Source organism: Meleagris gallopavo, chromosome 1 (assembly GCF_905368555.1).
Source record: "Meleagris gallopavo chromosome 1, MGAL_WU_HG_1.1, whole genome shotgun sequence".
In the NCBI taxonomy this organism is placed as follows: domain Eukaryota; kingdom Metazoa; phylum Chordata; class Aves; order Galliformes; family Phasianidae; genus Meleagris; species Meleagris gallopavo.
The window spans coordinates 124,270,690-124,292,690 of NC_139404.1; the positions used below are offsets into that span (position 1 = coordinate 124,270,690).

Consider the following 22,001-nt stretch of genomic DNA (forward strand, 5'->3'; position numbering starts at 1 on the left):
GTAAGAGACCTGAGAAGCTCCAGCCATTATCTTTCATACCATATATCTCCCTAAATTTTATGTGTAAGAAGACAAAACTGCTAAGATTTCAAGTAGTGTCTGATTTTCATCCTAAAAATGACTACTAGCTTAAAACTTTTAGCCTATCACTTTCAAGGGTCACAAAGGATTTATTTTTTTTTTTTGCCATGGCAAATGAATTCTTTTACTTTTTCTTCCAATATCTAAAATTCTCAGTTGTAGGAGGATTAGGTGGACCACTGCCGCCAGTAGTGTTTCTTCTCTTTGTGTTGCTCTTCTATTTTTAACTAACCGTTATTCAATGTAATAATTCTAGTTTAGCTCAGAGTATCTTTGAAGAGTGCACTTATGTCACAAATTTAATCCAACATTTATAATTAGTTATAGCAACACTATGAAGTCTGGGTATAAGTAAAAGACAGTTACAAAGTTGAGTTAGACAAAGACAGCCACATACTTGAGTGTGAAATCCTTTTTATCTTCTTTTTACTCATAGAATATACTCCTATAGAGTATGGCTTAGGTTAATGGGCTTAACCCCTTGATTTAGGAATATAAATAAATAGAATAACAGCTTGCTGTCTAAAGTCATTCAGTTACATGATGTACTTCCTCCAGACAACTGAAAATGCTTTTGGCGTTATCTGACAAGACATAAATTTTATATATGCCCTCCCTTCCCACTGTAGTTAAGAGTGATGACAGCACTCAAAGGATATTGTGAAATACAAACATCTACGTACTGGTAGTTATTTTTTGGATTTTGAGACTTACAAACAATTTTTATCCATAGCTCTGCAAAATCAGTCTGCATCTCTCAATTTAGCTGATTTCTCTAAAGATCTGTGACAATAGTAAGGATAATATATTTTTCTATTCAATATAGTGTTTTCTATTAACATTATAGTGTTCTCTATAATGTCTCCTTCTTCTATGCTAATCTCCAAAAGAGAACAGACAGATAGTGACAACAACCTCAGTAAAGCGACTAACTAAAATACAGAAATTCAGGCAATATGTTTACATAGTTGTAGAAATTTTTCTTATATTTCCAGATGTTTCTAATGGGCTGGCAATCATGCTAAACAGAGAATCATAGAATCACCAAAGTTGGAAAAAGCCTCTAAGATTATCTAGGTCACAGGCCCAAGCTTAATCTCTATTTCTTTGCCAATACTTAGTATTCTAACCCAAGATCTTGGCACTTAGGGCATGGAGACATAGAAAGGAGTCTGCATTTCACTTAGGATTAGATCAATCAAACTACATTCAAAAGGAAATCAGGCCAGGCAGATAGATTTGGTAAACGATTTTCCTATCACTCAAATCCTCACCTTCACTTTGAAAACTTTCTCTGTCTTGCTGATTCTCATAAGTTTGTCTGATTTTAACTTCTGAATTTTGGACCACTACATTGTTTCTGTCTATCTATCATAAAAAGAATCTAAAACTAAATGTAAAATAGAATGTTGGCTTCTACAACTGTTTTCCAAGGTGTATATCAAATTTTATCAGAGGAGGAGTAAGATGCCCTGTACAGACATGTTACACAGCCATGTAGACCTTTGGATCAGCAAAGAACACAGATGCTTTAAGCCCTCCTAAATGTGCTTCTCTCTCTACCTGAGAGCAGACATAGTGTGCTCTCATACATCTCGTCAGAATACATAGCAACAGAAATACAAAATTTAACCAAAGAGTGAGTATATATCTGAGGTCAATGAAGCTACAAACTGAACAAAATTCTTGAAATCTGTTAGGAAAGACAAAGCACAATTGTTGTGCGCAATTTTTCTTGTATGTCTAGACAATGACTATGTTGACTGTCGTTAGCTCTTTCTTGCAATGGCCATAAACCTGCTCTATGAATGGAATACTGACTTGTACACAGATTTACAATATGCTTTACAATATGAAGAATTACGTGGTGAAGAATACTCAGGCAGTTGTGCATGTACATATTGCTCTTGTTAGTTCTAAGCATTTCCCAGATCCTAAATTCAAGGAATACTTACCAATGCAATAATCCTTTCCTGAATTCAAATAATTACTTTTCTCACTTCACTATGACATAATTTATTAACTTTTTTCAAGTTTAACCTATGCTAAGGAGACACAGAAATATGTTGCTTTTGCAAATTTCCTGTCTTCAAATGTGTACACTTATAACTGGATTAACTTCTTTGAAAGCACATATTCAAAAATACTTTGTGAAATACGAGTAACAGAATTTCTTTTACCTGCCATTTACAAATGTTCAAATATATTTTTCAGAATTTAGTCCTGCTTCTTTTGTTGTTGTTTTTGTTTTTCCCCTTTCTTTTTTTTTCCCAAATATCGGTATTCTATAAAACTATTTAAAAGCACAGGCAGAACTTAAAACACTTCCTATCTAGAGGCCTGAAATACTTTAGTATGTGAATATGAGGGAGGAGGGTAAAAGGCTTTTGATAATGCTCAGGAACTAGAGGTACTGTAAAATCTGTTTAGTATCAAATTCCAAAATCTAGTCAAAGCATTTTTCAGTACTTTTTCTTGATCATTTCAGACTCCTTGTAAACATCTGCATGGTGTTCTATGTCAGCTTTTTGTTGCTTCTATATAGTCTTGATGTTTTGAGCTACTTGGTATTCTCGACATACCAGAACTTCTAAATGACCTAGCAGTTCTGCTGAGGCATGCCTGAATGAACAGAAGCAGATGAACAAACAACCTGTATTTTTGCGGTTCAGTTTCTGTTCTATCCACTGACAGATTACACTGCCACTAACCATGAAACTAAACTTGGACATTTGTGTTCAGGAATTATTCTTGTGCTAAAATAAACCTATTAATGCATTTAATGTATTATATATCCCCTAATTCTTTGAGGTCAAATACAAATTTCTAAAATCAACAGGAATATCATTGTACTGAGACATGAGCCTTTCACAAGCTGATGACATTTATAGAGATTCCTTATTCTTTTGGCCTTCTGAAGTACTAATGAGGACTTACATACAGAAAGCTCCTACACTTAAAGAGTGCATATTGTTCACAGGCACACATGACGACCAGCATAATATTGTCCACATGAACCTACTCTCTGAGTATTCTGCACTGTTTTTATCTGTAAATATTTTTTCAGTGCTTCATAGCATGGTCTTTTCTAACTTACTGAGAATTGATCCAACTCTTGACAGTCAGGCTTCCAGGGAATTTCTCCAGTAAGCCAATTCTTTGCTTACTTTTCTAGGTGTAATAGCATGGCAGAGGCTGAGGCATGCAGGATATTTCAGGTGGATTGTTCATGCAAAAACTACTACCCCTGAAAATCATTGCTTAAGATGACAAATGCCATTTGAATCTGATTTTTAGATTAGGATGAATCTGAGCTATGTTCTGAACGTGACAAACAGAATGCTGCAGACTCAAATGCAACAATGAATGGAAGATATTTTTAGGAGTGAAATGCTCTAGAAATTGTTTAAGGAGCACATTTTATCTTATTTGGTAAGATGAAATTCATTTTTGAAATTTACAGCACATTTTTAGCTGCTCTTATGAACTTGTTATTATATGTGTTTGTTTTTACTCTCATTAACCATCTGAATAGGAAAAAAAAAAAAAAAAACCAACAACAACCAGACTAGTATTCTAACTCAGACCTTTTTTCTTACTGAAGTGTTAGCTGTAAAGTATACAGAAAAAAAAAAAATCTGAAATCCTTTTTTTTTTTTTCCTTTTTACTGTCATAAGTGCATGACACAGTATCTGACAGGAAGCCATTCATGCTGAAGTTTAAATAATACTGAATTAGCTACTTTAAATGCTTTTGCCTTTTTATGATCACTGAAACCTGTCAACCTTTCTCTGTTCACTAAGAACATTACTAATTTAGGTCAGAATATCTTGGAATCGATAGCCAAGTATGTTATGGTTGCTATTTTTATATGATGAAAGCAGTATTATATGATCACTGAAAGAAGGTCTGTGTGTATAATGTCTGAGTCAAAGGACATTTAACATGGTCTTTTGCTGGTGGAATGGCTCTCTCAGACAAAAACTGTTCTTGCATCAATTTTACTATAACTGAAGAAGTCTATCCTAAATAGAAAGCAAAAATCTTTGTGACAATAGGAAAATCTTTCTTCTCAAATCCCTTATTTCTCATCCTTTCAAAGCATTTATTTTCTGAGAATAAGTAGGAAATTGTTGTGATAAGATTTGATTTAAAAAAGGTATTTCATTGTAAGACAACAAAATGTTTCTTTGATGACAGTGATGGTCACATGGTACTATTATCTCTCCTTCTAACGGTGCTCTGCAAAAGAAGATGGTCACTTCCTAGATCAATTTTCTATTAAGTTTATCTTCTTTTGTATTGTTCAGCAATAAAAGCAAGAAACGATAACTGTTGGCATTCTTGCAGACGATGTGAATACTTACTAATCTGCACCAGCGTCCTTGGTTCACCACAAAGCAAGCAAGCAAAAGAACAGGAAACACCTACGCAAGGGTATAGGTTCCGCAAATGGGTATGACAACCACACCTGACTGTTTACTTATGAACCTGTGTAACATTCATTCACGGTACATCAACGAACACAAAGAACAACTACTTTCTTATTACTTTGAAATTAATGAGTTAGAGGTAGAAAACCTACTTACGAGGCTTCAGAAAATGTATACACTGAACATTCTTTATTATGTTAGAGGGTAGAACAATGAGTAATATATTTCAAATAATAAATATTTGGAGATAGAATAGTAGAATCATAGACTATAACAAGTTGGAAGGTAACAGTGAAGATCACTGTATCCAAGCCGTGTCCCCACACAGGACCATTCAAAATTCAAACCCTGTGTCTGAGAGCATTGTCCAAATGCTTCTTGAATTCCAGCAGACTTGGTGCCGTGACCACTGCTCTTGGGAGCTTTTTTTCAGTGTCTGACCACTCTCTGGTGAAGAACCTTTTCCTAATCCCCAACCTGAACTTTTCCTCATGCAGATCCATCCCATTCTTCCCTTGGGTCTTATCACTGTTCACCAGAGAGAACTGTGTGGATAACCTGTGAAAGGTTTTCTTTCTTAAATGCTCAAAAAGGGCCAAACAAGAAAGGGACAGATTTTTTAAACAGAAGTCATATTGCCACCATTTTTAATCCAAAAGCTTTCAATTACGAACTAATGCATTTCCACTTGCTGCAGACAAAAACTAGCTTCAACTATCTACTCTTTCACTGGGAATTTGATAGCTGAAATAAGATTTTCAGATTTGTTATATAGAACATCATAGTGTTTCTCAGTTTTCAGCATCCACCCAGACTCTGTCCGCTGAATACTCTCTAATCAAAGAATCACAAAATCATAGAACTGTAAAGGCTGGAAGGGACCTCTAGAGCTCATTGAGTCCAACCCCCCAAACGTCAACATTGTGTTCACAAATGGGCATTCTTTAAGCATACAAATTCATTCCACAATTTTTAGTTATTGAGACTCAATATGATATTAATAAAAATGAAAGTAAGAATGATTCTGTAAATAATGTGATTCCTCTTTAATAACAATGCAAGCGTTACTACACTTTACAGTATGAATAACATACTCCTTTCAAGGGTAAGGAAAAATGCAAAGCATTCCTTTTCTTACTCTCACTTCTTCAGAAGTGAATATTATTTTAATTCCATCTCACATAAAAGGCAATACCTATTACAAGTCATTTTAAAATGGTACTTCTAAGCAGATCTTTCCTGCTTTGTCTTCTCTTTATTATGAACTTAACTTCTTTTGTTCTGTAGATGAACCTCTCTAAAAAAACGGATTCTGTATATTTTCCCACTTACTGGAATAAAACTTGCAAAATAGAAAATATTCCTCATTGTTTTTATTGTTTTAATTGTGTAACAACTGATGCTGCAGAAAACATTAAATACATGACTAGAAAGATGTCCTCATCCCTATATGAAGAACAAAATATCTGTCATGGAATACTGTGGAAAACTGGATGTTGGACGGCACGGCAATATCTGGTAATCACAATAGCTATGAATTCTATAATAACATCGAAAGAATCCCTGAATGGTGAATTTGATTGCGCTGAATTTGATTGCGCTATTGTCAGCAATTGTAATTGATCCCAAGACACAAGAAACTCAGAATAAGCAATAATTGAAAGCATCCTATTTTTTAAGTGAAGCTAATTGAAAATTTTCATGAGAGCTATGCTCATATGCTCATAGGCTAGATAGAGCTCAGTTTTATGAAAACTTCCTTTCAGAGGTAATATTCTGACACATTCTCACCACCTGGGCAATGGTTTTGAATGACACATTTCTCAAACTGAATGGACTGAAGATATACCTTGGATTGCAGTTAATGCACTTTCAAGGAGTAATATAAGCTTCAGCGTTCAGAGGAAAGTCTTTACCTAGCATTACCTTGTATTAAACATGCTATTTCAGCAAAAATCTTTGGCTAAAATATCAGATAACAGAGCATATCACCATTTAGACTTATCAGACTTTCAAAAATATTATAAGGACTTATCATTTAATAGCTTTACAGTCTTCCTGGTGATCCCTGGTACATTAGATCTCGACATTTGTAAACTGATTATTCTGTCCTTTGTAGAAGACAAGTGTGCATAGATAGATAAGATCATTTTTAATACTGTATTTATATAATAATAATAATAATATAATTACATAATAATAATGTCCATCCTATCCTCACTTGCTGAAACAAAGATTTTTTTCATGTATACTGAAGTAAAGATTTTCAGTGAAATTCTACAGCCTTTAAAAATCATTATATATATACGATGTCCCAGTTTGATTCTATAGTCTACTGTGCCTCAGTTGAACTTGCTATAGCACATCTCTTGTTCCTTTTTTTGTTTTTACTGAATGACAATTTCAGCATATGGAAGCAAATAATTCTAAAATGCCAATTTTATAGTCATTTACTAGCACAGAAATCTAGCACACAAGTCACTAAATATTTTCATAATAATGCAAACGTATTACATGTTTATATTCCTCCCTTTTCTTGGAATAAAAATAGCTTCTACTGAATAATGAAATCCATTTTGAAGTAGAAAATGTAAAGCGTTACCAGCACAGTCACTGTAGCATTTATCAGAAATATTATAGTATTTGTATTATAAGTAACAAAATATTGTGAATGTTATTACTTCTTTATAATACAAGCTGTACTGCATCAGATTTTTCAATGTTTATTAAACAGGGTTACAATATATTCCCTCCTTATCAAATTCAAATTTTGCCCACAGTCAGAATAACCTGAAAGATGCAATAGTTCCCTTCAGCTGAAGATTTGCACTGTATCTGATGAATTTTCTCCTTATAATTAAGTTGTCATAGCAATGCATTTTTAATAGTACTGATTCATAGGCCACTAATATGCTAGAGACAGAGCTCTTGATATTTTTTAGCATTCAGTTAGGCTAAATTATAGCTTTAGCAAGTACACAAGTATCAGTCTATCTGCACTAGCAGAAGAATGTGTGATAAGAGTTAAATTATGCCAAAGCATTATCTGATACACACAACTAACAGAGCTCTATACGAAACTCTGGACATCTCAGCTTAAGAAATTCAAGGCAGAACTTATACCTGATTTGTTTTAAATTTGAATGTTGATGACTAAAAACCCTAAGTAATTACACCAGACTAAGCAGAATGAAAAGCTAATTTTTTTTCTTCACATCTGCTGCTTTTGTATTTTGGTACTTACATGGTGCACCAGGAAATTGTGGAGAATATGCACTGAAAATGGAAAATCACAGTACTTTGCTGACACTGCTTTAAGATCTTCCAATATGTACATAAGCAATTACAGATATATGTCAGGTTTCAGAGTAACAGGAAGTCATCTTCCAATAATTTGGACTGTATGTGTTTATTGTTTTCAAGGCCTTATCACAAGTGTTAGGGTTCATGTGTCTATGAGGCTTCTGCAAAGCCTTTGATATGGTCCCTCATCAAATCCTTCTCTCTAAATTGGAGAGGTGTGGATTTGAAGGATGGACTGTTTGATGGATTAGGAACTGGCTGGCTGGATGCAGCCAAAGGGTTGTGCTCAATGGCTCTGTATCAGGATGGAGGCTGATCACAAGCGGTGTCCCTCAGGGGTCTTGGGACCGGTGCTCTTCAACATCTTTATTAACAACATAGATGATGGTATTGAGTGCATCCTCAGCAAGTTTGTAGATAACACCAAGCTGAGTGCTGCAGTTGATACAATGGAAGGAAGGGAAGCCATCCAGAGGGACCTGGATAGGCTGGAGAAATGGGCCCATGAAAACCTATGAGGTTAAATAAAATCAAGTGCTGGGTGCACTTGGGTCAGGGCAATCTCAAGTATTTATAAAAGCTGGGGGAAGATCTCCTTGAGAGCAGCCCTTGGAGAAGGACTTGGGGGTCCTGGTAGACGAGAAGCTGTACATGAACAAGAAGTGTGTACTTGCAGCCCAGAAGGTCAATTGTGTTAAAAAAGGGGTGGCCAGCAGGGAGAGGGAGGTGATTGTCCCCCTCTACTTGGCTCTTGTGAGGTCCCATCTGGAGTACTGCATCCAGGACTGGGGCCCCCGGTACAGCAAGGACGTGGAGCTCTTGGAGTGGGTCCAAAGGAGGGGCACTAAGATGATCAGAGGGCTGGAGCATCTCTCCTATGAGGAAAGGTTAAGGGAACTGGGATTGCTTAGCTTGGAGAAGAGAAGGCTCCGGGAAGACCTCACTGTGACATTTCAATGATTGAAGGAAGCAAATAAACAGGAGGGGAAATGGCTGTTTATGAGGGTGGATAGTGATAGGACAAGGGGGAATGGTTTTAAACAGACAGGGGAGGTTTAGGTGAGATATTAGGAGGAAGTTTTTCACACAGAGGGTGGTGACGCACTGGAACAGATTGCCCAAGCAGGCTGTGGATGCCCCATCCCTGAAGACATTCAAGGTCAGGCTGGATGTGGCTCTGGGCAGTCTGGTCTACTGGTTGGTGACCCTGGACATAGCAGGAGGGTTGAAATTACAGAATCACAGAATTGTAGGGGTTGGAAGGGACCTCTAGAGATCATCAAGACCAACCCCCCTGCCAAAGCAGGTTCCCTACAACAGGTCGCACAGGTAGGCGTCCAGGCGAGACTTGAATATCTCCAGAGAAGGAGACTCCACAACCTCCCTGGGCAGCCTGTTCCAGTGCTCCGTCACCCTCACCGTGAAGAAGTTCTTATGCATATTTGTGCGAAACTTCCTGTGCTGCAGCTTATGTCCGTTTCCCCTCGTCCTGTCTCCACGTACCACTGAAAAGAGACTGGCCTCACCACTATGGCTGCCACACCTCAGATATTTATAAACCTGGATCAGGTCCCCTCTCAGTCTTCTTTTCTCAAGGCTAAACAGACCCAGGTCACTTAGCCTTTCTTCATAGGGGAGATGCTCCAGGCCCTTCACCATCTTTGTGGCCCTCCGCTGGACTCTTTCCAAGAGATCCCTGTCTTTTTTGTACTGGGGAGCCCAGAACTGGACACAGTACTCCAGATGAGGCCTTACCAGGGCAGAGTAGAGGGGGAGGATCACCTCTCTCGACCTGCTGGACACGCTCTTCTTAATGCACCCCAGAATGCCATTGGCCTTTTTGGCTCATGGCCAACCTATCATCCACCATGACGCCCAGGTCCCTCTCTGCAGAGCTCCTCTCCAGCAGCTCATCCCCCAGCCTGTATTGGTGCATGCAATTATTCCTCCCTAGGTGTAAGACCCTACACTTGCTTGTGTTGAACCTCATCCTGTTTCTTACTGCCCAGCTCTCCAGCCTGTCCAGGTCTCGCTGAATGGCAGCACAGCCTTCAGGCGTGTCAGCCAATCCTCCCAACTTCGTATCATCAGCAAACTTGCTGAGGGTGGCCACTATCCCCTCATCAAGGTCATTGATGAAGATGTTGAACAAGACCGGACCCAGCACAGACCCCTGGGGGACACCACTGGTCACAGGTCTCCAGCCAGACTCTGCACCACCAACGACGACCCTCTGCGCTCTGCCAGTCAGCCAATTCTCAACCCACCTCATGTCCACTCGTCTATCCCACACTTCCTCAGCTTTGTTAAGGATGTCGTGGGAGACAGTATCAAACGCCTTTCTAAAATCAAGGTAGACTACATCTACCGCTCTTCCCCCATCCACCCAGCATGTGACAGCATCATAGAAGGCCACCAAGTTGGTCGAGCACGACCTGCCCTTGGTGAACCCATGCTGACTACTCCTGATAACCTCCTTTTCTCCCAGTTGTCTGGAGATGGTATCCAGCACAAGCTGTTCCATCACCTTTCCAGGGACGGAGGTGAGGCTGACAGGCCTATAATTACCCGGAAAGTGGATGATCATTGTAGTCCTTTTCAACCCAGGCCATTCTGTGTGAGAAGCACACCTGCTGAAGTCAGACTTTAGAAACATGCAAGCAGGGAAAGGTATGCAAATACTATAAATTTTACCTACACCAAATTTCTCTGTCTCATATTATATAGCCAAAAGGATTCAAAAATAAAGCCAAAAGAATTTTTCATTTTTTTACTGAAGGACAGCAGAAATCTAACAACATCAAATATAGAGTTATTAAGCTAATTGTGGAGTGATGCAGGCAACAGAAGACTGATTGACTAAGCAGAACTCTTGTTCCCCTCTCACTCCCTGGTGTATGCAGACCAGTTTTCAATTTTTCCTTAGGATCAAAGCTAAACCTATGCTTTACTATCTAGGGGAAAAAAAAAAAGAAATATACAAGCTGAGGCTGACATACAAACGAAGACTTTCCTGAAGAAAAAAAAAGAAAAATTAAGAAATAATGAGAATATAAGCAGTAATAAATGTTTATGGGAAATATATGTTCTTTTTCTATATGTTTAGAATAAGTTGCACTTTAATTAATAAAAAATAACATATTCCTTAGCAGTTACAATCATAGAATTGCAGAATCCTTAGCTTTGGGAAGGATCTTTAAAGGTCATCTAGTCCAAATCCCCTGAAATGAATGGGGACAGCCATAGCTAGAACAGGGTGCTCAGCGCCTGGTCCAGCCTGACCTGGAAAGTCTCCTGGAATGGGGCATCCACTACGTCTCTGGGCAACCTGTTCCAGTGCTCACCATAAAAGACTTTTTCCTCACATCCAACCTAAGTCTCCCCTTTTAAATCTGAAACCGTTTCTCCTTGTCCTGTCACCACAGACACTGCTAACAGTTTGTTCCTTCTTTCCAAAAGCTCCCCTTTAGATATTGAAAGGTTGCTATCAGGTCGCCTTGGAGCCTTCTCTTCTCTATGCTGAACAGCCCCAGCTCTTTCAGCTTGTCCTTGTAAGAGACGCAATCCATCCACTGGATCATTTTTCTGGCCCTCCTCTGAATGCTCCCCAACAGCTCTATGCCTGTCTTGTATTGAGGACATAAATCTGCATGCAGTACTTCAGGTGAGACCAGACCACTGCAGAGTAGACGGGCAGGATCATCTCCCTTAGCCTGCTGGTCACACTTCTTTTGATCATAAATTCTTAAGTTCTCTTTTCTGCATTGCTGTTTTGTGATTAAAAAAAATACACTTATTAAGAGAAATTACATATGTGATGAAGAAGGGACCATCAATCTGTAATGTAGTCAGTCAATTGGGTTCTTCTAATAATGGTCTAGACCAGTGCAGAAGATAGTCCAGTGGTACATCCTTATTAGGGGTCCTAACAATCCCTAGCTGGGATTATTCATTCCACATAGTCACAATGTCTTCCACTAAACTTTGTGAGAGGCTTCAGTCCTAGTGAGAGGCAGAGTTGGTCAGCGTTTGGCCCATATGTACAGGCATAATCAATAGGCTGCATGTTTTTATACAGTTTCAAAGTAGTTGAAATCAGTGTAGTTAACTATCTAGGAAATACAGCCCTAGAAAAACACAAGTCTTCCATGGTCTAAAAGACTTCTTACAGTAAACAGAAAGAGACAATAATAGTTCCCGATGTTTTTCTCAATAATTTGCTGTTTTATTCTTACATAAGGTATAATTTTCAAGACTATTCTTAAGAATATTAAGTATCTGCTTCTGCTAGTCCTTTGTGAATTGAGTTCTGTTTATTTGATCACAGTCATTGGAAAGACACAACTATCGGATGTGAGATGTTGCAGCCATTTCTGGATACTGGAAAATGTGTGTGCTCATAGAAGAATGTGGAACTTATTAGGCCACAAGATATGTAAGACATGGATATATCTAGACATAGGAAGGATGAGCAGATCTACCTTAATACTGAAGCCTTATATACTTGAAATTGATCATACTTTAGCTGAGGTTAAATGAAAACTGCTTAATTATCCAGCCTATTCTTAATGAAAGTAGATTCATCTGCTTTCTTGGATGTGTTCCTAAGTATATTGAATGAGCTGTTGCTACAGGATACTTCTAGTTTAAGTCTTTGTTGCTTGGAAAAAACTCTTCCAAAGTTTGAATTAAATGACTGAAATAATGGCTTCTCAAAAAAAAAAAAAAAAAAAAAAAGCTGTTTTCATTTTTCATACACGAAAATATAATGTCACTTGGTATTTGCAGAAATTGTGCCTGTCAATGAACTCTGTGATCAGGTGTGGAAAAAAAAAAAGAGCTGTGGAGAAAGACTACAGAACAACTAATACACTAACTAGTAACATATTACACTTTGAGCTTTTCAATTACTTCATGTTGCTGAGATATCAGAAGAAAAAAACAATCATACTCATTTTTCCACGAGTACTCACAATGCTGATAGTATCAGGGTGCATGCAGCTGTAATGCAAGTATATTTGTCTCTATACAACAATAACACACGAGAGAGAGATAAATAGGCACAAAACTTTAGCTTACTGCAATAAATACATTTAAAAATATGATTGTATTGTCTACATTGAAAAGATATTTCTGAAGATCTGAGGTTGAACAAGTAAAACTGAAGGAGAACAATTCTATGGGTCAGATACAAAAGAAAGCAGAAATAAATATTGAACTATTGTTTATTCTCAAACTATATAATAGGCTGACAAAATGTGATTCCATTCTGAAATATGCCAGTCTTATGACAATGTTATTGCCAGATTCTGAATAGGCTTTATGATTCACTTGCTTTGGAGGAAGGATATAAGGAAAATCACACTCTAAACTGTTTTCCCTCAGTAAACAAAATAGACTAGTCCCTCATCATCGCTCCCCTTCATTTCTCATTAAACTCCCCTTCAGTGATTAACAAAGTTGATCCTTTGCTCAGATAAGGGGTTACTTCGTCTCACAAATGCGTACTAGTGAGAAAAAACTTCTGCCTGCCTGGAGCTCTGCCTATGTCTCTCTGAAGCAGAATAGTTACATCCAACCACAGATAAAAAAAATGACCCTAGATAAACACATTTTCCTATTGTTTTGTTCTTCCTTATGATTACTCATCAAATGCAAGATGTATAGGCAAAGTTGTAATAAATACAAAACACTGATGTAGCTTTTTTTTTTTTTTTACTTTAAGTGCTTTGGAAAATAACTTAATTTGTAGAATTAAAATGAGTTGGAAAATTGGTCTTATTGGTCATCTGCAGGCTTACACTCTACCTTAGTCTTGAAACTAGAAAAAGGGAAAATATTACGTATAACAGTTATCTTAACCAAAAATGCTACATCAAAGAGTTGTTTCAAATCTTCAATTTTTAAGCAGTAATATAAGTAACTTTGAATGTTTACTGATATGTGAAAAACACACAGTTAATTTCATTCAGTCCTGAGATTTTTATGGGAAGGGAAACATGCTCTAATTATTTTGGACAATGTTATCAGAAATAGTGAGCTTTCGGTTAAGAAGGAGAGGATAAGTAGGCAAGGCTTTATTTAGTTCATAAAAAGCATGAAAAGGTTATGTATAATCCTGAATTAAATTACTGAATAATGACTATGACTCAATGATACTTCCATACTTCATTATTTCAGTAGTAAAAATGGCCAGGCTGGCATCATACTCAAGCTGTTACTCAGCAAGACATCCTATTATCTGTATATTTTTAGACAGATGTAACAGTTAACCTTGACTACTTTGTTCTGAAAAACAGACTATCTTTCAGGCAAATTTAAAAAATAGATTGCTATATTGTCTTCGAATGTAATATTAATGCACAGCAGTAAGTAAATGTAAGACAGTGAAATGGCTCTGTAAATAGGTGTATTTTAGCAAATGAAAAGTGAAAAAAATAATGAAGAATGGTTAAATATTTTAAGCAATTTATTTGTTACTATAGTCGCAGGCTTTTTCATTATTCTTTTTGAGATGCAATAATAATTATATTAAATATTTAAAGTTTGAATAGGTGAGGTTACTTACTGTTTCCTGGATGCCAGCGCACTGCATTTAAATATGCATTACAGTAATGGAAGAGAAATTCATGCTTCGACCGGATAACTTTCCCTTGAAGTAAAGGCATCAGATCATGTCCATCAATAATTCTGAATAATAAAGCATTTCAAATTCAGAAGAATAATCCAAACTTCCCCTTTTTGTGAAGATATTATAACTGTGCATTTTCATGTCTCGAAATTTACCTCTCATGATTTGAATGGTTACTTCCAATTGATCCTTTTGGAAAACCTTCAAGTGCACTTCCTCTTTGATTTCTACATTATTTAAAGAAACATTATTTTTATATTTTGCCACTAGGAATGATTGCTTCTTCCTCCCACTTTTTTCTTGCTGAGAATGAGATCAGACATACGTGTGTAAACTGCTAAAACATAGCCCTCTGCATGTAAATATATAGCTGCTCAAGTTGCTTGGAATTAGTCTGGTTGAAGTAACAGCTAAGACCAGACAAATCTCTGCTACACTGTGCTTGCATTCCCTGAAGCAGTGGTAATAACTGTGTTCAGTAAATTACGAATACCAGAGTTTAACGCAGAACTAGTGATTTCAAAGTTGAAAATTAACTATGTATAAGTGTTTATCAACAACATATAAACACACACACAAGTACACATGCACACACAAATACAAGGGCTGTTCCAAAGATAATGTCTCCTAATTTATTATATTGGGCCACAATGCCAGAAGCAAATGTTGGTAGTATGGCAGTACCTTCCTGCCAATATTCTATTACATTTTGTTGCTCTGCAACAGCAGGGGGGTAGTCTGACAAAATGGTATCTGACATGGAAGTGCATATGAAGCAAATGTGTGTAATTTAATTCCTCCATGCAGAAAAAATAGCTCCTACTGACATTTATCAACACTTGCTGAATGTTTATAGAGACCAAACAGTAGATGTGAGCAGAATGAGGTGGTGGGTAGCATGATTCAGCAGTGGCAATAGCAACTGTGAGTCACCTCTGTTGGTACAGATTTTTATTCAAGCAGCATGCAGGCTTTTGACCATTGCTAGTGGTTATAACTATGTTTAAAAATAGTGTTTTGTAGCTTAAAATTTGCTCAAATAGTGTTATTGTGGTCTTTGTATCTTTTGCAATATGAAATATGAAAATAAATAGGAGGCATTACTTTTTGAGCAATACATGTATAAATTATCTTTCCGCTGCTGGACAACATTGATGATATTTTGAAAAAGTATGTCAATTTGCATTGAAATGCAGTTATATAACAATCAAGTCAGTCAAATGTTTCCATAAACTAAGCTAATGAATTGCAGGAATCAGCTGATGAGAGAGAAATAACAATCTGCATTTAATACTTTGTGTGAATTACAAATTTTACAAGAAGTTTCACATGAAGTTCATTTGTGCAGGTATACAGATCAGCAGGTAAGTATTTTTTTAAACATTTTGATCAATATTTTGTAAAAAGATTTTATAAACTCTTAAATATCTAAATACCTGTCAATTTTCATGACTATATAAGATCTGTTTCATAACTACTACAAGATGGGCACAAATTCCACTTTCTTAAGCCTTGATCTAGATTTAACTGTGAAATTCTTGGCAGCAAGGGGATACATTTTCAATTTGTGATGTTTTCTTCTCTGAGTTATTCACTCTGGTTTTGCCCCTGCAAGCCTGGCCAGTGTAAAGCTGAGAGCAGGACAGATTCATGTCTAGTGCATACACCTTGTTCTACAGATTCTTGAAGGAGAAAAAGTTTCCAGTAATATATCTCTAGTAGTCTTGTATAAAGTATAGCCCACATTTGCTAGTTTTATGAAAATATATAAGCCTGAGACTTTACTCAAGAAATATTAAAATGAAATGCATAAGATCTGCCCTCATTTAGAATCGTCTGAACTGCTTAGGTTTAACAGAGTTCCTGTTTGTAAGGGATGTCTCAGTGCAAGTCTGACTAATTTTTCATGTTCTACATATGTCCTGCCCTGCCATTTCCTGCACACACTCCATGAATCATCATTAGCAGAGTGGCTCCTGGCTGATCTACCTCATGTGGATTCTGGATGCTTTGTGCTCAAAAGTTGTTTGTGTGTGGCAGATGTATTCAAAGCATAAGTGTAGCAGCATCTACCTACATATTGGAGTTGGATGGCAGCAGAATTTAGGTGGGTGCACCTTTCTGATGAGAATGGATATCTCCTGAAGAAAATAAAACATGGGGATGTGGGAGTGTCTGTAAAACATCTTAGGAAGTTTGAAAGTCTTATGGAGTTTCTCATCAGACTACCGGACACTCTGAAGAGATTATTTTTATTCATTTGGTAGAGAACAATAAATTGAATGAAAAGCATAGGTAGCATTTTGAAGTGACTTGCTATTCTAAGTAGGTGAAGTTTAACTCATAAAGTTAAAATAATTTAAACTTGTATGTCCCTTTTCTATCATCTTCAGTCATATAGAGCAAAACTTTTTCTGATACATTTGTTTTTGCTTTTTGGTAAATAATTGCTCTTGGTATTCTCTCACCCTGTAGTTGTTCAGTACTTCTTTCCTCTCCTGCAAGCTTACCACACTGGATGACATAACTGTATTGTAATGCTCTGAACTAGCCACAGAGCTGATCTTTACAAGTGATATCAACAAAAGAAAACAAAACCAAAAACCAAAAATCAACAACAAAAAAACCCCCACCCAAAACAGTTACAAAAAAAAGTAAGGGAAATATTAGTGCTCGATACTGAGTTCTAGCTGTTTATAACTACCGAGTACACATACCTGTCATAGGGTAACTGTGCCCCTGCAAGTTTGACAATGGTAGGAAAAATATCCATGTTACTCGTTGGATCATCAATATAAGTGCCAGCCTGAATCACTCCAGGCCAACGGAGAAGCCCTGGCACACGAATACCTCCTTCCCAGTTAGTTGATTTTCCACCTAAAAAAGAAAGTGTTTGATAAGACACCAATTTCTTCTTAGAAAAATAGCACACAACTCCACAAGATACCATTTATAGCTATCTATGTAGTTTTTCATTAAATGCATTTTAACTTGCTCGGTATAGTGAACTAGATTTCCCACCTATGATCAGAAACTTTCCTATAGTAAATCTATTATTATATATTAGACAGAGCTTATAAACTGTATTTAGTTATAATAAATAAACAAATAATGGTCGTGGAAAATAAAAAGGCAGCTTGCAGAAATCCTCATAGAAAATTTGATCTAGTAAATGAATATTACAGATATATGCTAACTAAAAAAACAGGAACCAAAATAAATTGAAGTATGACTCAGTCATACTTCAGAAAATATATATATTTTATTAAAATGGTGTCAAAAGTTTTCAGTTAGAATAATAATTTAAATATGTTACAGAACTCTCTACATAAATGAACTAGTAAGAAATTTGCTACAATGATAACAACAATAGAAATAACTGAAAGAAATGGAATACGTGTGTTGAAATTACATCGCTGTGTGAAGCCAACAGTAACTCATGGTTCAAATATTACACGTCTATATTTCTTGTTTCTCCCTTTTCAAGTAAAAATAAATTGATTAATAAAACAAAATATCATAATGAAGTGTTTGAATAGTTCTGTTTCCTCAGTGGCTTAGAACTTCAATGCACCAGGATTTTCAGATCTTCATTGTCAAGACCAGGCCATACATACTGTCTTGACTTCTCCGTGATTTTTTCCATTTCTGCACTGGATGATTCAGAATGGATATTTCTTTTCCTACAATTTTTTCATTGCTTAATAATAAGATGTCAACTTCATAGCTGTTTATGTAGAGAGAGTTTTGTGGCTGAAATCTTTTAGCTTGTGATTTTTTTGTTATAATACGCTACTGTGTATTTTCTTCATAGGTTTCGTGAAAACATGTATTGCTGAATATATTATATAGTATAAAATGTCCAGGAAAACATAATTAATTATTGTTCTGACATTAAAAAAATAAACTTTTTAATATACAACACTACAACAAGCAAAAATCTTAGTGTAAGCTGTTCTTGGAAATCAGAGCGTGTTATGATTTCAACAAGGCTATTCTTTTAAGACCAGTCTTAAATATCATCTTCTGTCATTGAATCAAATGTAATTTCTCACCACAAAGTATACGGGTATCTATTCTAAATGTTAGAAATTAGATGTAAAGATTATTTCTGTTTAAATTATTGTTAAAGGAAAAGGGACTTCTAAAATAACTATCCAAAGAAAATGTAGATTTAAATTTATAAAGATGTTATTTGGTTATTTGGCTTTAAATCCCTACCATTTAGCAGAAGGAAGTATGCCATATATTTAATACTGTTAGTTCAAAAACCAGATAGATGTCAAGAAACTTTGTTCAACTTTGTACAAAAGATATCTCTACCTCTCCATGTACAACAGTTATTTGTACTTTAAAAGTAAGTTGGACATTTTATGTTACTCAGCAGGAAAGTGTCAAGGTTAATATCTCAACTGACTTATGAATCACAGTAAATCCTACTGAGCAGGAGTACTTAAGTCTGAACATGAATCCAGGAAAAGGATATTAAATTATAGATGTTTGCAAATTAAGATATTTTTTTCTGTGAAAATTTATCCTAGGGAGGTGATGTACCGAGATGAAACGGATCCTAGTTCAGTGTAAATATAACAAGAGCTTGTTGGCTGTACAATATGGAGAAAATCCTGAGACAGTACCTACCTTCTAAAGGTAATTTTAATTGCTATGCTCCTCCTACTTCTGCATATTTGTCTGAACCTAGTAACAGTGTTTTGTAGATTGGACTGTTTAAACAAATTCTATGTTTATTGTTGTTTTGATCTTTGTCTTGTGTAATCTGAAGTAATTTCAAGGTAAGAGTTGAAACCCATTCCCACACACACTGTAACTTCTAAACCCAAGATACTGGATAACTTTTAGAGCTACTAAATTCACAGCACAATTTTCCTGAATCATTTTGGAGATAAAAAACTTAAAAATAACCCCAGCACAAACAGAGTGCTCAGCAAACTGCCTGCCTACTGTGAGATACAAAAAGCAAAAATGGACTCCACAGTAGGACTATCTCCTTGTGTACTTCTATGAAGAAGAGACTGTTTTCCTTTGAAAAGACTAACTGGAGCATAATTTTTTTTATAACTCTAGAGGATATAGAAAAATAGCAAGGAATTAGTGCAGGAATGACAGGGTTAATAAGAAAGACTGTATTCTATTACCTAAACTTTGTTTAGTGAGATCACTAGATTTATTTGAAATGAAGTATGAAAATTTTGATACATGTTGTCTTTAAAATTGTAGCTGTTACATGTTGTTCAAGCTATCTGCTTTTATATCAAGGTTTCACATTGATGCTTGAAACATGAAGCAAACATTCAAACAGCTGAAATATTAAAAGAAAAATAAAAATTCCAAAAAAGGTCATTATGTAAAAATAAAATTTCTTGCTATTCCAAAATCTAGCTCATTAGTTTTCTATTTTGCTTGGAGTCAGCAACACTGAAACAGAGAAAAGACAGCAACTTAGCAGTCTGTATGCCTGGCAAACTCTAGACAAAGTAGCAATATTTTATTTTTCTTCTTTTAAATTATTCTAAAAATGTTTTTAAAACAGCATAAAACACTCCAGGCTGTATTTTCATGCTTAGCTATCTAAGCTCTCTGAATAGCTGTGTCCTTTAGTGTTTTATTGAACAACAGCCTACATTTACCTTTTTCTGAGAACTGCAGGAGCAGACAAGCAATGGACATAACTCTCTGCAGTCATCCACAACATGATCTCAAATTTCCATTTTAACCACATCTCAAATCTTAGCCATAAAAATACCTCTTTTTCCCCTCCCTCTGGTTTAAATTGACTGCTATTATCTAACTCTGGGACTAGAGCTTGTATGAAAGTTGATATACAAAAGAGAACTCTGTGGTATATCGCTACTAATATTTTGAATGATGCATGATGAAAAGTATTTAAAAGAATTTTTTTTAGATCATTTGGATTATAACTATGCTACCCTTACATTCCTTCTTGAATTTATATAAAAATAAACCCTTCAAAACATATTTTTCTTGTGAATGAAAATACAAGGAAATTAATTGTTTGCCTGCCTGCTTGTTGTAGACTTTCCACTACAAATATTGATAATCAGATCTGGTTATTATTGTTTATTTTACAAAAGTATCAAATAACTATTTGTTTTCACTTGCATGCATACTCATTATTACACTGATTTTTAATCCTTTTTTTTTTTTTGTACTTCTTTTGTTAATTTTCAACTTGAATTGTTCCTTTAGAAGTGAAACCAATAAGATACAGATTATATGGACGTATTATCATCTTCATCTTTCTTCTAAATAAGTAAAATTCTCCCTCAAGATATTTTCTGTTTCAGTCAAAATTACAAGATGGCTGGATTATTAAAAAAAATAATAATTGGACCACTTCAGAGAATGGAAGAATACAGCACATTGGAAACAAATTCAATGCCTGCACTTATTAAAGTCAAAAGAGAAACTTCAACTAATATTACTAAATATTTATTAGCACTGTTTCTGCAGCCAAAATAAGGGTCAATTTGATTTCTCTGTGAATTACAGAAAGGAAAAGGTTTACTAATAGCATAAACACTGCTGAATGAACTGGTTACTGCAGAATAGTGAAAATGCATCAATATCAGTAAAAATATCAGCTAATTCTTTTCACTGTTCTGTGTTTAGCACTCACAGACCTATAATAGATGTCATTTGAAAATACGGGGTTTTCTGGAGGATTCCAAAGGAACTGATGGGCCTAAAGGATGCAAAGGACTTATTGGTCAAAGAGGTTCATGTGGAATTGACACATTTCTAAGAGAAAGTAGGAAGATAAGCTAGGAAAAAGTATATAATCAAGTGTGCACCTAACAATCATTCAGAAGAATCATTCAATCATGCTGGGCAGAAGATCTTACTAAAATAGTCATTCAATTTTTGCTACAGAAGCTGTATCTACATTTAAATCTTCTAAAGATCCATGACAAGGACCTTCAAGAAAAGTTTCAAGAATATTAAATATGGGCTAGGGGACCAAAAGTTGTCATGAATCAAAATCTGACTAACAGTTGGGGAAAAAAAAAATGTAGAACAGCTTATGAAAAATGCTACTCTTTACTATGTCCTCTATTATTTTAATACATTTACTTCAATATCGGAACTGGAGAGAGTTGTAAAACTGAACAAAATCTACATGTGACACAGTGTATCACCGATTTGTGAAATTCAGGAGAAAAGATAATGGACTTCTTGCCAAGTGGAATGAAGAAGAAAAAAGATGCAAGTTCAAATTCTATATGAATATTTGCAGCACAATTGAAATTATAGAAAAAATAATTGAGCTAGAGTCTATGCTCAATTATTCATACAATAAGCTTAGCTGTACATACAATAAAATGGACCTATGCTAAGTCTAATGTTTAGAGCACACTTGTAATCAATATAATAAAAAGATAGCAGGTGGGATACAAAATGAAGTTGCTAATAGAAAATTTTAAATAGATAAATGAATATTCATGTAATAATATAATATTCATGGAAAACATGAAAAGGCTATTTCAAGAGAATGTATTGTACAATTAAAAAT

At 35.6% G+C, this 22,001-nt stretch overlaps 1 protein-coding gene across 3 annotated transcripts in view; it reads right to left on the bottom strand.

The window, feature by feature from the left end:
- Positions 1–22,001, bottom strand: part of STS (steroid sulfatase) — a 111,061-nt gene that overhangs the window by 20,049 nt on the left and 69,011 nt on the right. For all 3 annotated transcript variants that reach the window (XM_085212728.1, XM_085212710.1, XM_085212720.1), the window contains 2 exons: positions 17,167–17,326; positions 14,387–14,508 (listed from right to left, as the gene is read on the bottom strand). In XM_085212728.1, the coding sequence (XP_085068854.1) occupies positions 14,387–14,508; positions 17,167–17,326 (282 nt within the window). The remainder of the gene's footprint in view (positions 1–14,386; positions 14,509–17,166; positions 17,327–22,001) is intronic.